General features: G+C 45.3%; 1 protein-coding gene across 1 annotated transcript in view; it reads right to left on the bottom strand.

The window, feature by feature from the left end:
• Positions 1 to 13,775, bottom strand: part of LOC146783117 (uncharacterized) — a 384,584-nt gene extending 370,809 nt beyond the window's left edge. Inside the window, exons 1-2 of the mRNA XM_085638236.1 lie at positions 13,646 to 13,775; positions 1,528 to 1,668 (exon numbers count right to left, since the gene is read on the bottom strand). Of these exons, the coding sequence (XP_085494362.1) occupies positions 1,528 to 1,668; positions 13,646 to 13,735 (231 nt within the window). The 5' untranslated portion in view covers positions 13,736 to 13,775. The remainder of the gene's footprint in view (positions 1 to 1,527; positions 1,669 to 13,645) is intronic.
• Positions 13,776 to 14,176: the final 401 nt, after the last annotated feature.

The raw sequence follows: 14,176 nt of genomic DNA on the forward strand, positions 1-14,176 counted from the left end.
CAGTGTGCTCCTTGGGGGTGAATGAACAGAGGCCCTAGCACAGTGTGCTCCCAGGGGGTGAATGAACAGAGGCCAAGGCACAGTGTGCTCCTAGGGGGTGAATGAACAGAGGCCAAGGCACAGTGTGCTCCCAAGGGGTGAATGAAGAGAGGCCAAGGCACACTGTGCTCCCATGGGGAGACTGAACAGAAGCCAAGGCACGATGTGCTCCCAGGGGGTGAATGAACAGAGGCCAAGGCACAGTGTGCTCCCAAAGGGTGAATGAACAGAGGCCAAGGCCCACTGTGCTCCCAGGGGGTGAATGAACAGAAGCCAACGCACAATGTGCTCCCAGGGGGTGAATGAACAGAGGCCAAGGCACAGTGTGCTCCCAAGGGGTGAATGAACAGAGGCCAAGGCACACTGTGCTCCCAGGGGGTGAATGAACAGAGGCCAAGGCACAGTGTGCTCCCAAGGGGTGAATGGACAGAGGCCAAGGCACAGTGTGCTCCCAAGGGGTGAATGAAGAGAGGCCAAGGCACACTGTGCTCCCAGGGGGAGACTAAACAGAAGCCAAGGCACAATGTGCTCCCAGGGGGTGAATGAACAGAGGCCAAGGCACAGTGTGCTCCCAAGGGGTGAATGAACAGAGGCCAAGGCACACTGTGCTCCCAGGGGGTGAATGAACAGAGGGCAAGGCACAGTGTGCTCCCAAGGGGTGAATGAACAGAGGCCAAGGCACAGTGTGCTCCCTGGGGGTGAATGAACAGAGGCCAAGGCACAGTGTGCTCCAGGGGGTAAATGAACAGAGGCCAAGGCACAGTGTGCTCCAGGGGGTGAATGAACAGAGGCCAAGGCACAGTGTGCTCCCAGGAGGTGAATGAACAGAGGCCAAGGCACAGTGTGGTCCAGGGGGTGAATGAACAGAGGCCAAGGCACAGTGTGCTCCCAGGAGGTGAATGAACAGAGGCCAAGGCACAGGGTGCTCCCAGGGGGTGGTGGGTGATCACAGGCCACACACTCTATCTAGCGTTTGTCGTCCAACATTGCAGGCAGTGCCCTTTTGGGCTTGGCACAGTGGGGCACGCCACACAGTATGGCAAACGGCCATATTGTGTGAGCAGAGCTTTCTGGCCAAGGCTGCAGGTCTTGCTTCGTGGATACTGGCGTAGGTTGAGTGGATCCGGGATCTGGCTAATGCACACAATCATAGGCTGATGCATGGTTAGAACAGCTCTAGGTGTTGCCAATGGGCACGGAGGGCACGAGTAGGGGGTATTTTAAATTCTATCTTTACAACACCCACAGGTTGCACCCTTCTCTTAAGTAGGTCAACACTATCATATCTATCAGTGGGGGTGTTGTGAAACGAGCCCTGCTTTATTGAACTTGGTAGATCATTAGTACCCCCTAATTGGCTCATAAAAAGCTTGGCTTGTCAGATTCTCCAAGATAGGCAATCCCATCTAGGCCTTTCTTTCCAGGCAGATAAATGCAGTGCACCTGCCCTTGAGTTCCTGGTCTACAGGGCATCTTCAAGGCCAGTACCTGGGCTCTGCTTTCTTGTCGCAGCTTCAAGGGTACCACAGTCTCATCCGGGAGGCCATCAAGTCGATCATTTCTGACACATCTCCTTGCCATCTTCTTGGGGGTTCCTTCAAGAGAGGTTTTCCTGACAGTGTCACTAAACTGAAGAAGAGAAATATGTATTTAACGCAACAGTTTTATCTACTAATGTCTTATCGCATGTTTAGATAATGTCCACATACAAGCAGGTGGGTATATTCTTTATTGAAGAAGTTTAAATAAAAACCCAACTCAATAAAAGCATCTGGTGTCTCCCCCAGAGTAAATGACTCAATGGTGACCTGGGTGTGCCATCTAAAGCCGTCCCCAGAGTAAACAATTCAATAGTGAGCTGTGTGCGACATTTGGTGCCGTCCCCAGAGTAAACGACTCGATAGTGACCTGTGTGCGATGTCCGGTGCTGTCCACAGAGTAAACAACTTGATGGTGACCTGTGTGTGACATCCGGTGCCACCCCCAGAGTAAAGGACTCAATGGTGACCTGTGTTCGACATAAAATGCTGTCCCCAGAGTGAAGGACTCAATGGTGACCTCTGTGTGACATCTGCTGCCATCCCCAGAGTTAAGGACTTGTTTGTGATCTGTGTGTGGCATCCGTTGCCGTCCCTAAAGTAAAGGACTGACCTGTGTGTGACATCTGTTTCTGTTCCCAGAGCAATGGTTATCTGTGTGTGACATCCGGTGCCATCACCAGAGTAAAGGACTCGATGGTGACCTGTGTGCGACATCCGGTGCTGTCCCCACAGCAAGGGACTTGATAGTGACCTGTGTGTGACATCCGGTGCCGTCCCCAGAGTAAAGGACTCAACGGTGACCTGTGTGTGACATCCGGTGCCGTCCCCAGAGTAAGGGACTTGTTTGTGACCTATGTGCGACATCGGGTGCCATCCCCAGAGTAAAGGACTTGAAGGTGACCTGTGTGTGACATCCGGTGCTGCCCCAAAAGTAAAGGACTCAATGGTGACCTGTGTGGGACATCCGGTGGGGTCCCCAGAGTGCAGGACTCGATGGTGACCTGTATTTGACATCCAGTACCACCTTCAGAGTAAAGGACCCAATGGTGACCTGTGTGTGACATCTGGTGCCATCCCCAGAGTAAAGGACTCAATGGTGACCCGTGTGTGACTTCCTGTGCCGTCCTCAGGGTAAAGGACTCGATGGTGACCTGTGTGTGCCATCCGGTGCCATCCGCAGAGTGCAGGACTCAATGGTGACCTGTGTGTGACATCCGGTGCTACCTCCAGAGTAAAGGACCCAATGGTGACCTGTGTGTGACATCTGGTGCCATCCCCAGAGTAAAGGACTCAATGGTGACCCGTGTGTGACATCCTGTGCCGTCCTCAGGGTAAAGGACTCGATGGTGACCTGTGTGTGCCATCCGGTGCCATCCGCAGAGTAAAGGACTCAATGGTGAGCTGTGTGTGACATCTGGTGCCACCTCCAGAGTAAAGGACTCAATGGTGACGTCTGTGTGACATCTTCTGCCGTCTCCAGTGTAAAGGACTTGTCTGTGACCTGTGTTTGACATCCGGAGCTGTCCCCAGAGTGAAGGACATGATGGTGACCTCTGTGTGACATCTGCTGCCATCCCCAGAGTAAAGGACTTGTTTGTGTTCTGTGTGTGACATCCGCTGCCGTCCCCAGAGTAAAGGACTCAATGGTGACCTGTGTGCGACATCCGTTTCAGTCCCCAGTGGAAAGGACTGGTTTGTGACCTGTGTGTGACATTCGTTGCAGTCCCCAGAGTAAAGGACTAGATGGTGACCTGTGTGTGACATCCGGTACGGTCCCCAGAGTGCAGGACTCAATGGTGACCTGTGTGTGACATCCGGTTCTGACCCCAGAGTGAAGGACACGATGGTGACCTGTGTGTGACATCCGGTGCCATCTCCAGAGTAAATTACTCCATGGTGACGTGTGTGTGACTTTTGGCTCTGTCCCCAGAGAAAAGAACTCCATGGTGACCTGTGTGTGACATCCAGTGCCATCCCCACAGTAAAGGACTTAATGGTAAACTGAGTGTGACATCTGGTGCTGTCTCCAGAGTAAAAGACTTGATGGTGACCTGTGTGGGACATACAGTGCTTTCACCAGAGTAAAAGACTAAATGGGACTTGTGTGCGAAATCTGGTGCCATCCCCAGAGTAAAGGACTCAATGTTGACCTGTGTGTGACATCCGGTGCTGTCCCCAGAGTAAAGGACTCGATGGTGACCTGTGTGACATCCGGTGTCGTCCTTAGAGTAAAGGACTCAATTGGGACCTGTGTGAGAAGTCCGGTGACGTCCTCAGAGTAAACAACTCCATGGTGACCTTTGTGTGCCATCTGGTGCTGGACCAAGAGAGCAGGACTCACAGGAAAGGACTCAATGGAGATCTGTGTGTGACATCCGGTGCCAACACCAGAGGATAGGACTCGATAGTGACCGGTGTGTGACATCTGATGTAGCTCAGATTTCATCTGGAGTCAGGTATTGCTTTATTTTTGTGCTTCAGACAGACTGCATTTAAAATGACGCAGATTTTGGCGCAAGCAAAATGAAAACATGAAATGAATCAAATGGTTTTTTTAGTGGCAAATTTTGGTGCATGCAAATGAAAACGTGAAAGAGGCCTGCAAATGAAATCATGTAAAACAATGCTCATTTAATTAATCATGGTTGTTTTAATGTATAGTTTAGATTTAACCTCATTATAGAATATATATTTAATTTAGATTAATTTAAAAAATGTGTCTTGAACTAGCATATTTGTGCTGAATTAACACGCGTTTTTGCAGTGTAGAAAAAGCTTGTGATCAGTTTCCTTCCAAAGGCTCACTGCAGCCTCTTTAGCCTTGAGATAAGGAAAATGGTATGTGTTCTGTTTTCTCCCAACTTTCAATTAAAGGGATTTGTTGATAAATCACGCTCGCCTATTTCCTTCTCTTCGACCTTCACTATGTTGCATATTTAAAAAAATAAATTGTAGCCAGTTTAAACAGTGGAGTGAAGAGAAAAACTGCAGAGCACACATTTTTCTTATAAAATGTATTTCCTGTTTCCTCATAATTAATACTTTTTGTTACAGGAAATGTAATTGTTTTAAAATGTAAAAGGATGTGAAGTCAAGTAATGAGGAACACGCCTAATTAATGACGTATTCAGTCGGCCCATGGGGAGACGATGTGTCTTGAAGTTCTGATTGGACCATGTACGAGGACCAAGCACGTGGACTTTTGCTTGAACGTTGGCTTACAAGTGGGAGAGGTGGCTTTTTGCCCATTTGTTTCCTGAACGCCAGGCAGGATACTAGACAGATAACTGGAAGCCATAGAGAGAGAAGGAGGGGTTGCATCTGTGGGGGCTATTTTGCAGCTCCTGAGACAGAGAGACAGATGAACAGCACAGCGAGGCAGAGAGAGAGCTGAGAGGATCAGAACAGGTTTAGATTTTAGGTGCTAAACTTTAAATTTCATGCTTTGACTAATTGTTTTTGAAAAGATGTATTTGTCCCACACATTTATGTCTCTTTATGGGAGATTTTTGCGATTTATTTATTATTGATTAGCCTTGCAAGACTCACTCTTTTCTTAGAAACTCTTTAAGAGTTTTGACTTACATTTTGCGCCACATTTTCTTTTCTACATGTGATGCTTTATATGCAGACTGTAATATGTTCTGTATTAATTCTATTTTCCTATTTTTAATTCTGTAACCTGATTGATATTTCACTATGAATAAAGGGTCAGAGAACTTTAACTTTTAACTAGAAAATAAAACCCTTTAAAAATACTCACAACTCTCTTTATTGGCTTAAATATTAAATGCATTTTTGATTTTTCATGTTTATGTAAAGTCTCCTGAAGGTAATATACAGTGGCGAGGGTCCAGTACCTTTACAGCGGTAAATTAGAGGTAAATGAGATTTTGCATTGAGAAATTACCGTTGCATCAGTTTCTGGATGCAAGAGGATGGTCATTATTGATTAGTTTGGTGATTAAGGATTATTAGTATCACCATCAACTATTCGACTAATGGATCATTGGGGGAAGAAAAATAATTGCCCAAGTTAGATAAATGTCCAAGTACTGATTAAGTTCAGATATCACAAACTACAGATGCACAGGCAATGCCTAGAAACATTATGACTGTCCCAATTAATATGATCCCTACTCAAAAGGTTCAAAGAGCTGCAGAAGGAGTAAATATGTCAGGGTTTATTTCAGAATCTCAGAATTCACAGATTATTGAACAGAAACTACCCCAGACAGTCCAAGCACTGAAGGGCGGGGGAAAATGGTCTTTACGACACCTGCAGCCCAGGATAAAATGAATATATTTGAAGATGGAATTTTTCAAACCTGCTGTGAGGAAGCAGCAGCGCTTAAAAAGATAGAGAGTGCGGGGGCCAAAGTAACCCAAAGCCTGAAAAAGAGAAACAGCTTAGTGTTTTAAATTCAACATTTGAACATGAACAAATTAACCGTTCCTGCTGTTTAAATCATGAAAATGTGAACCAGTGTCAGGAGAAAGAATTGATTTCCCTGAGTAAGGAAACAGCTACATGTGCAGTATCTACACATGATATACTGACAGATTTGGCTCAAAAATATGAAATTGATGTTTCAGGAAGCTTTCCATTCCAGAAAAATGTTAGGGTACATATAAATGATAAAGCAAATGAGAAAATGTGTTCTTCAGGAATGCAGTTGCACATTGCAGAAATAATAAAATATATTTTCAAATGCAATGGGTTTGAGAAATTACGAGACAAGTGGGCAAGAAAACATGGGAGGAAAAAGAAACCAGCAGACCTTGTTAGAGAAAATAATAAACAGGATGAGGGAGAGTGCCAGCAAAGGATGTTGATTGGGTACAGATTAAAAGAACACAGGATGGAAGTAAATGTGTTTTGCTTTGTGCAAATTCTGGTATGGATTTTGCACTGCTGGAAAAGTATTCTTTTGCCATCTTTATAACAGATTTGAGCATTGGAAGAAGAAATTTAAATTTAAACGTGATGCAGCAGTTGTAAATGTGCAAATACAGAGAGAAATGCAGGTGCAAGATGTGTCAGCCAAGCAAATGCAAATGTCAGTTCAGAAACAGGTACCAATGGTAGGAGTTTTTCAAGCCCAAATGGTCCCACAAAATATGGAAAATGCTAAAATGTATTTAAATAAGTTGTCCAGAGCAAATGTGAATTATTTCCAGAAACAAAATCAAAACCCAGTTCAACAGGTTACTATATTTGAAAATGAGAGTTTTAACTCTAACAATTCTGAATCTACCAAGTCTATTGTCTCTTATATGATCTGAATACAGACAAGTGTTTGCCTTAGAAATAGAAGTAACATTTTTATATGCTCAGCTTTTGCAATAAAAATGTAACCTCTGAAATTAAATAAGAGTGATGATTTACAAATCATTTGAGGTATCATGATTTGATATCATCAAAAGGGAGGATTGATGTAGCTCAGATTTCATCTGGAGTCAGGTATTGCTTTATTTATGTGCTTCAGACAGACTGCATTTAAAATGACGCAGATTTTGGCGCAAGCAAAATGAAAACATGAAATGAATCAAATGTTTGGTTTTTTTAGTGGCAAATTTTGGTGCATGCAAATGAAAATCATGAAAGAGGCCTGCAAATGAAATCATGTAAAACAATGCTCATTTAATTAATCATGGATGTTTAAATGTATAGTTTAGATTTAACCTCATTATAGAATATATATTTAATTTAGATTAATTTAAAAAAATGTGTCTTGAACTAGCATATTTGTGCTGAATTAACATGCATTTTTGCAGTGTAGAAAAAGCTTGTGATAAGTTTCCTTCCGAAGGCTCACTGTGGCCTCCTTAGCCTTGAGATAAGGAAAATGGTATGTGTTCTGTTTTCTCCCAACTTTCAATTAAAGGGATTTGTTGATAAATCACGCTCTCCTATTTCCGTCTCTTCGACCTTCACTATGTTGCATATTTAAAAAAAAAAAAATTGTAGCCAGTTTCAACAGTGGAGTGAAGAGAAAAACTGCAGAGCACACATTTTTCTCATAAAATGTATTTCCTGTTTCCTCATAATAAATACTTTTTGTTACAGGAAATGTAATTGTTTTAAAATGTAAAAGGATGTAAAGTCAAGTAATGAGGAACACGCCTAATTAATGATGTATCCAGTCAGCCCATGTGGAGACGATGTGTCTTGAAGTTCTGATTGGACCAGCTATGAGGACCAAGCACGTGGACTTTTGCTTGAACGTTGGCTTACAAGTGGGAGAGGTGGCTTTTTGCCCATTTGTTTCCTGAACGCCAGGCAGGATACTAGACAGATAACTGGAAGCCATAGAGAGAGAAGGAGGGGTTGCATCTGTGGGGGCTATTTTGCAGCTCCTGAGACAGAGAGACAGATGAACAGCACAGCGAGGCAGAGAGAGAGCTGAGAGGATCAGAACAGGTTTAGATTTTAGGTGCTAAACTTTAAATTTCATGCTTTGACTAATTGTTTTTGAAAAGATGTATTTGTCCCACACATTTATGTCTCTTTATGGGAGATTTTTGCGATTTATTTATTATTGATTAGCCTTGCAAGACTCACTCTTTTCTTAGAAACTTTTTAAGAGTTTTGACTGACATTTTGCGCCACATTTTCTTTTCTACATGTGATGCTTTATATGCAGACTGTAATATGTTCTGTATTAATTCTATTTTCCTATTTTCAATTATGTTACCTGATTGATATTTGACTAATGAATAAAGGGTCAGAGAACTTTAACTTTTAACTAGAAAATAAAACCCTTTAAAAATACTCACAACTCTCTTTATTGGCTCAAATATTAAATGCATTTTTGATTTTTCAAGTTTATGTAAAGTCTCCTGAAGGTAATATACAGTGGCAAGAGTCCAGTACCTTTACAGTGGTAAATTAGAGGTAAATGAGGTTTTACTTTGAGAAATTACCGTGAAATTACCGCTGCATCACATCCGGTGTCATCACCAGTGTAAAGGACTCGATGGTGAGCTGTGTGTGATACCCGGTCCTGTCCCAAGAGTAAAAGATTCGCTGGTGACCTGTGTGCGTGACATCCGGTGCTGTCTCCAGAGTAAAGGTCTCGATGGTGACCTGCGTGCGACATCCGGTGCCCTCTCCAGAGTAAAGGACTCAATGGTGACCTGTGTGTGACATCCGGTGCTGTGCCCAGAGTAAGGGACTAAATGGTGACCTGTGTGACATCCGGTGCTGTCCCCAGAGTAAAGGACTCGATGCAGACCTGTGTGTGACATCTGGTGCTGTGCCCAGAGTAAGGGACTCAATGGTGACATATGTGTGACACCCGGTGCCACCTCCAGAGTAAAGGATTTGAAGTTGACCCGTGTGTGACATCCGGTGCCATCCCCGGAGTAAAGGAATCGACGGTGACCTGTGTGACATCCGGTGCTATCCCCAGAGTAAAGGACTTGATGGTGACCTGTGTGTGACATTCGGTGCCGCCCCCAGAGTAAAGGACTCGATGGTGACCTGTGTGTGATATCCGGTGCCTTCACCAGAGTAAACAACTCCATGGTGAATTGTGTGTGAAATCCGGTGCCACCTCCAGAGTAAAGGACTCGATGGTGAACTGTGTGTGACATTCGGTGCCGTCCCCATATTAAAGACTCTATGGTGACCTGTGTGTGAAATCCGGTGCCATCCTTAGAGTAAAGGACTCAATGGTGACCTGTATGTGACATCCGGTGCCTCCACCAGGGTAAACTAATCCATGGTGACCTGTGTGTGACATCCGGTGCTGTCCCCAGAGTAAAGGACTCTATGCTGACCTGTGTGTGACATCTGTGCTGTGCCCAGAGTAAGGGACTCAATGGTGACCTGTGTGTGACATCCGATGCCACCTCCAGAATAAAGGACTTGATGTTGACCTGTGTGTGACATCCGTTGCCGTTCTCGGAGTATATAGTTCGTTACCATCCAGATGGAGTATACATACCACCAACATAATGGTCCACCTGCCTGATTTACATGCAGACCATAGGTTTGGCTACAGCAGGGACTACTCCATCATGGCTACAGCCAAAACTCTTTTATTTTCATGAGAAAATCCCATTTTGGGAGGTTCTTTTTGAAAATAAAAAAAGAAAACTGCTTGGAGCGGGGCAGCGTCATGATGACACGACCTTGCTTAAAACAGCGAAATGCATAGGAAGGAAAACGCCGGGACGACAGTTCCTGTCAACGCATTATACCATCTACCGCTCTAACCTCCTCATCACGGAACTCCTGGCAGATGCCACAGACTCCTATGAATACCTTGCACTTTTCATATGCAGCAACACCACCCAACTGGGCAATCTGCACATCTTTTACCACTCCCAGGCACGAATGACGCCTTCACTGACCACCTCATGGAAATCATCACAGCCAAGGTGTCCTCCAACTCTGAAAACATTTTCCTTGGTGACCTCGACCTTCATTGGAGCAGCCCCAAGGATCCTCATGTCAATGCCATCAAAGATTTCCTGGCCGACCAAGCCCTCACCCAAGCCTGCTCACTCCCTACACACTCGAAAGGTGCCACTCTAGACTGGATCATCGCTAAGGAAGCAACAATCAAGCTTATTGGTATAGACCCTTGTGACTGGTCGGACCACCATGCTATCACCTTCTTATTACCTGGCATCAGCAAGACCAGGGCACCTCAACAGGTGATCCCTAAGCGCTGGGTTAGAGACACCAAGAACCTGGATCCCAGTGAACTGGCAGCTCGTTGCAAGTCTGACCTCCTCCCCCCTCCTCCATATCACAACAGTCAGTGACCTCAAAGATCCTTACTCTGCGACTATAACCAACATTCTTGATGACCTTGCCCTGCTAAAACTAAAAAGAACCCAAATCAAAGAGAGAAACCCCTGATTCAATGGGTCCCTCAACAGCAAGAGGCAATCCCTCCGACAGTCAGAAAGAATATGGAGACAGTACCCCTCAGCCGCGCATTTAAAACTTCTACGCCAGGCCAGAAATGCACACAACAGGAACATCCTCAACTCTAAAAAATAATTCTTCAGGTCTGAGCTGGGGAACACCAAGAACAGACCCCACAAACTCTTCGAACTGGTCAAACGCCAATCGAATAAACTGGCCAAAACATCGAAAGAAACCCCCAAGTCACTAATATCATTTGAGGAATTCTCCTCTTTTTTCTCTGACAAAATCACAGCCTTAGGTAATGAGCTTAGATCCGCTACCTAATATCAACCCCTTCCAGATCTGCCTCCTTCCTCCGAGCCGCCTCCACAAGGCCTCTCCTTAAAACCAAGCGCACTGGACTGACTTCAAAATCTATTATGAACACTACGTCTCGAAAATCCTATCCACCCTAAACCCGAACAACCATTTTAATGACCCACTCCCCTCTAAATACCTAGCTGCCACCACCCAATCCATCATCCTGAGCTGGTCTGCCTCCCTGCTTCAGGGATCTAATACCCAACTCTCTGAAAGTAGGCCAGGTCCTGCCCATTTTAAAAAAACAGAGCTTGACCCTGCCTCCCCTGACAATTTTAGACCTATCTCTAACATCCCACTCTTAGCTAAAGTTCTGGAGAAGTGTGTGCAACAGTAGCTGAGCCAACACATCACCAACTTCCACCTTCTAGATGACTTCCAATCTGGCTTCAGGCCTGGGCACAGCACGGAAACCACCATTCTCCACATCGTGGATGATGCCCTCCAAGCCCTTGATCAAGGCAAAACCTGTCTCCTAATCCTCCTAGATCTATCCTCGCCCTTCGACGCGGCAACCATGAAAAACTACTCGAACACCTCAAACTCAGGATGGGTTTGGATGGCTCGGTTCTTGATTGGTTTAGGTCCTTCCTCCACAACCGATCACAGAGATTCCTAATTAACGGTAACCTGTCGGTTCCATCTCCGGTCACGGTTGGAGTCCCCCAAGGATCAACCCTGTCCCCCACCCTCTTCAACCTTTACCTTGAACCGCTTGCCGAAGTAGTGCATACCGCAAATATCTCCTACCATATGTACGCTGACAACACCCAGATCTACATCAAAATCTCCCCCCTCGAGGAAATTATTTCCCTGAATGAAGCCTTGAAACTGACTGTCCAATGGTTCTCCTCAGATCAACTCAAACAACGCAAAAAAGACAGAATTTCTATTAATTTCCCCCCCCAAAACAAACCCCGAAACTCAGGTATGGATTAAAGCCATCACAGCCTTAAACTGCCCTACGACCATCGTGGACTCGGCCAAATCGCTTGGAATAACCCTGGACTGTGACTTGAGCATGCGGGACCACATCAATTCGATGGCCAAATCAGCCAGATTCCACCTGAGCTACCTAAGAAAAACTGAAACCCTTCCTCGATGCTCCTGACCTAAAAATGGCAGTCCAGTCACTAGTCATTTCTAGACTCGATTATTGCTGCTCTACCCTCTCGGGTTTACCCAAGATCTCCCTGGAACCTTTAAAAGCCTGCCTCAACACGGCGGCCAGACTACTAACAGGCTCAAGGAAATTCCACCATATCTTACCACATCTGAAAGCTCTGCACTGACTTCCTCTACAGGCCAGAATCCAACTCAAATTGGCATGATTCACGCACAAGGCATTATACTCAAACTCCCCTGCATATCTTGCCCAGAAACTCGTGATATCAGGAGTAACCAGAAACTCCCTATCCACCAGACCCCTCTTGCTCCAACCTGTACGCTTTTGGAAAAAGAAAACTTACAATCGGGCCTTCTCTGAGGCCGCTCCAACAATATGGAACTCACTCCCGCCCGCCATCAGAAGAATTCCTTCTCTGGCTTGCTTCAAAAAGGATGCCAAAATCTTCCTAATGGGCAAATTCCTTGCCTAAATTTTGCCTTCTATTTTATCCAGAGACCTTGCTCTACCTCTGTCTAATGCATCACCTGGAGTTCTCTGACACTATCCACCCGGAACTTCTGGGCATCCTTCCATGGACCCAGGGACCTTGGGTTCTCGTAAAATGTTAATGTGAATTTAACTGCTTGTCCTTTTATCCCCTATATATCCAGCCCTCCTTTCCAAGTCTTATGTCTACTACTGATGATTCCTGTAAAGCGCTCCGATACCCTAACGGGTCAAGTTTGCGCTCTATAAAAACTCTAAATAAAATTATACATGATCACCTGCTTGGCAAACATCTCTAAGTGTGGCAGGCGGTCCCTCTGCCATGGGGACAGAGGTATTTACTCCACCCCGTGGCGGAACGATCTCCCAAATTATAAAATAAGCCCACAGTCTCTACACTCCCATCTATATTCAATTACTGGCCCCTGTAAAGGGTAGGGGGTTGTAAAAGAGAGGAAGTTCAGGAGTGCCGGAGTCCATGCATCACAGCGGATATAGGAGCAACTCATGCAGTGTAAATACAGAGTGAGTTACTGCTTAGAATAAGGTAGAAAAGGAATGCACCCACTTGAGCACAGGTCTCTAGTGCAGAGAGGTTAAGGGTTCAGAGTGAGACACAGAAGCTAAACCTCGAGATCTATGTATGGGTCGATCAGGCGCGCAACGCCCATTGGGCTCAAAGGGCTTCAGCCCCCTTCCCCCGTCGTGTGTGTCAGCCCGGGCTGAGATAGCTTCCCGGGCACACACACAGCCGCACCCAGTACTTCACAGGTCTTTTAAAGACCGTTTGCTCTTGTTAATGAGGCTTTGTTGTTTTTTCGCCCCTTCATAGAGCCCCTGCAGCTCCAACAGTAAGAAACCAACGAAGGAGAAGCATCCGGTGTCAACAATCACACGAAGGTGGACCAAGTAAGCAATGCAAATACAGAAGCAAAGCAGGCAATACACACTATTATCACAACATGGCATACCATCAAAGGCTTACAACACTACAGTTGCACACATCCGGCTATGAGTGGAACAAAACAATAATTTGATAGACTACAACCTTGCTTAGTAGTCGAGTGTGCACATTCACAGATGGGAGAAACCTTGAGAAGAGAAGTTTCAATCCCGCTGAAGATGTTAGCTAACAAAAGAAGTTTCAATCCTACTGAACACCCTGGACGATCAAGAGATGTTTCAGAGAAGGGCAGGACTCACCTGTTTCCTTGGAGTGCGCAGTGGCTTGTGAGGGACCACGGTCTCCTGTAAACGACCATCTCTTGAATCTTTCTTTGGCGACTTCCTCATGTTCACTCTAACATGTTCAATAAATGAGGATTTATCCTCGTTGCTGAGCTACCGTGGAGAAATAAAGACAGAATTTAGCTTTAGTGTTCTGTTTGGCGCATTGATCTTTAGAGGCAAAAGGTCTGTGGGCTAAACCTAGAATCACGCTTGTGTGCCTCAGAAGGCAACAAACGCCATGATCCTAGCCACAATGTGAGTTTTAGATAACAACAAGCGCCATGATCCTACAATCAAACTGTGTGTCTTAAATAACAAGCGCCATGAACCGACAATCAAACTGTGTGTCTTAGATAACAACAAACACCATGATCCTAATGACACTGTGTGTCTTAGATAACAACAAACACCATGATCCTAATCACACTGTGTGCCTTAGATAACAAGCGTCAGGATCCTACAACCACACTGTTAGTCTTAGATAACAACAAGCACCATGAACCG

The sequence above is a fragment of the Triturus cristatus genome, chromosome 12 (genome assembly GCF_964204655.1).
Source record: "Triturus cristatus chromosome 12, aTriCri1.1, whole genome shotgun sequence".
Classification (NCBI taxonomy): Eukaryota; Metazoa; Chordata; class Amphibia; order Caudata; family Salamandridae; genus Triturus; species Triturus cristatus.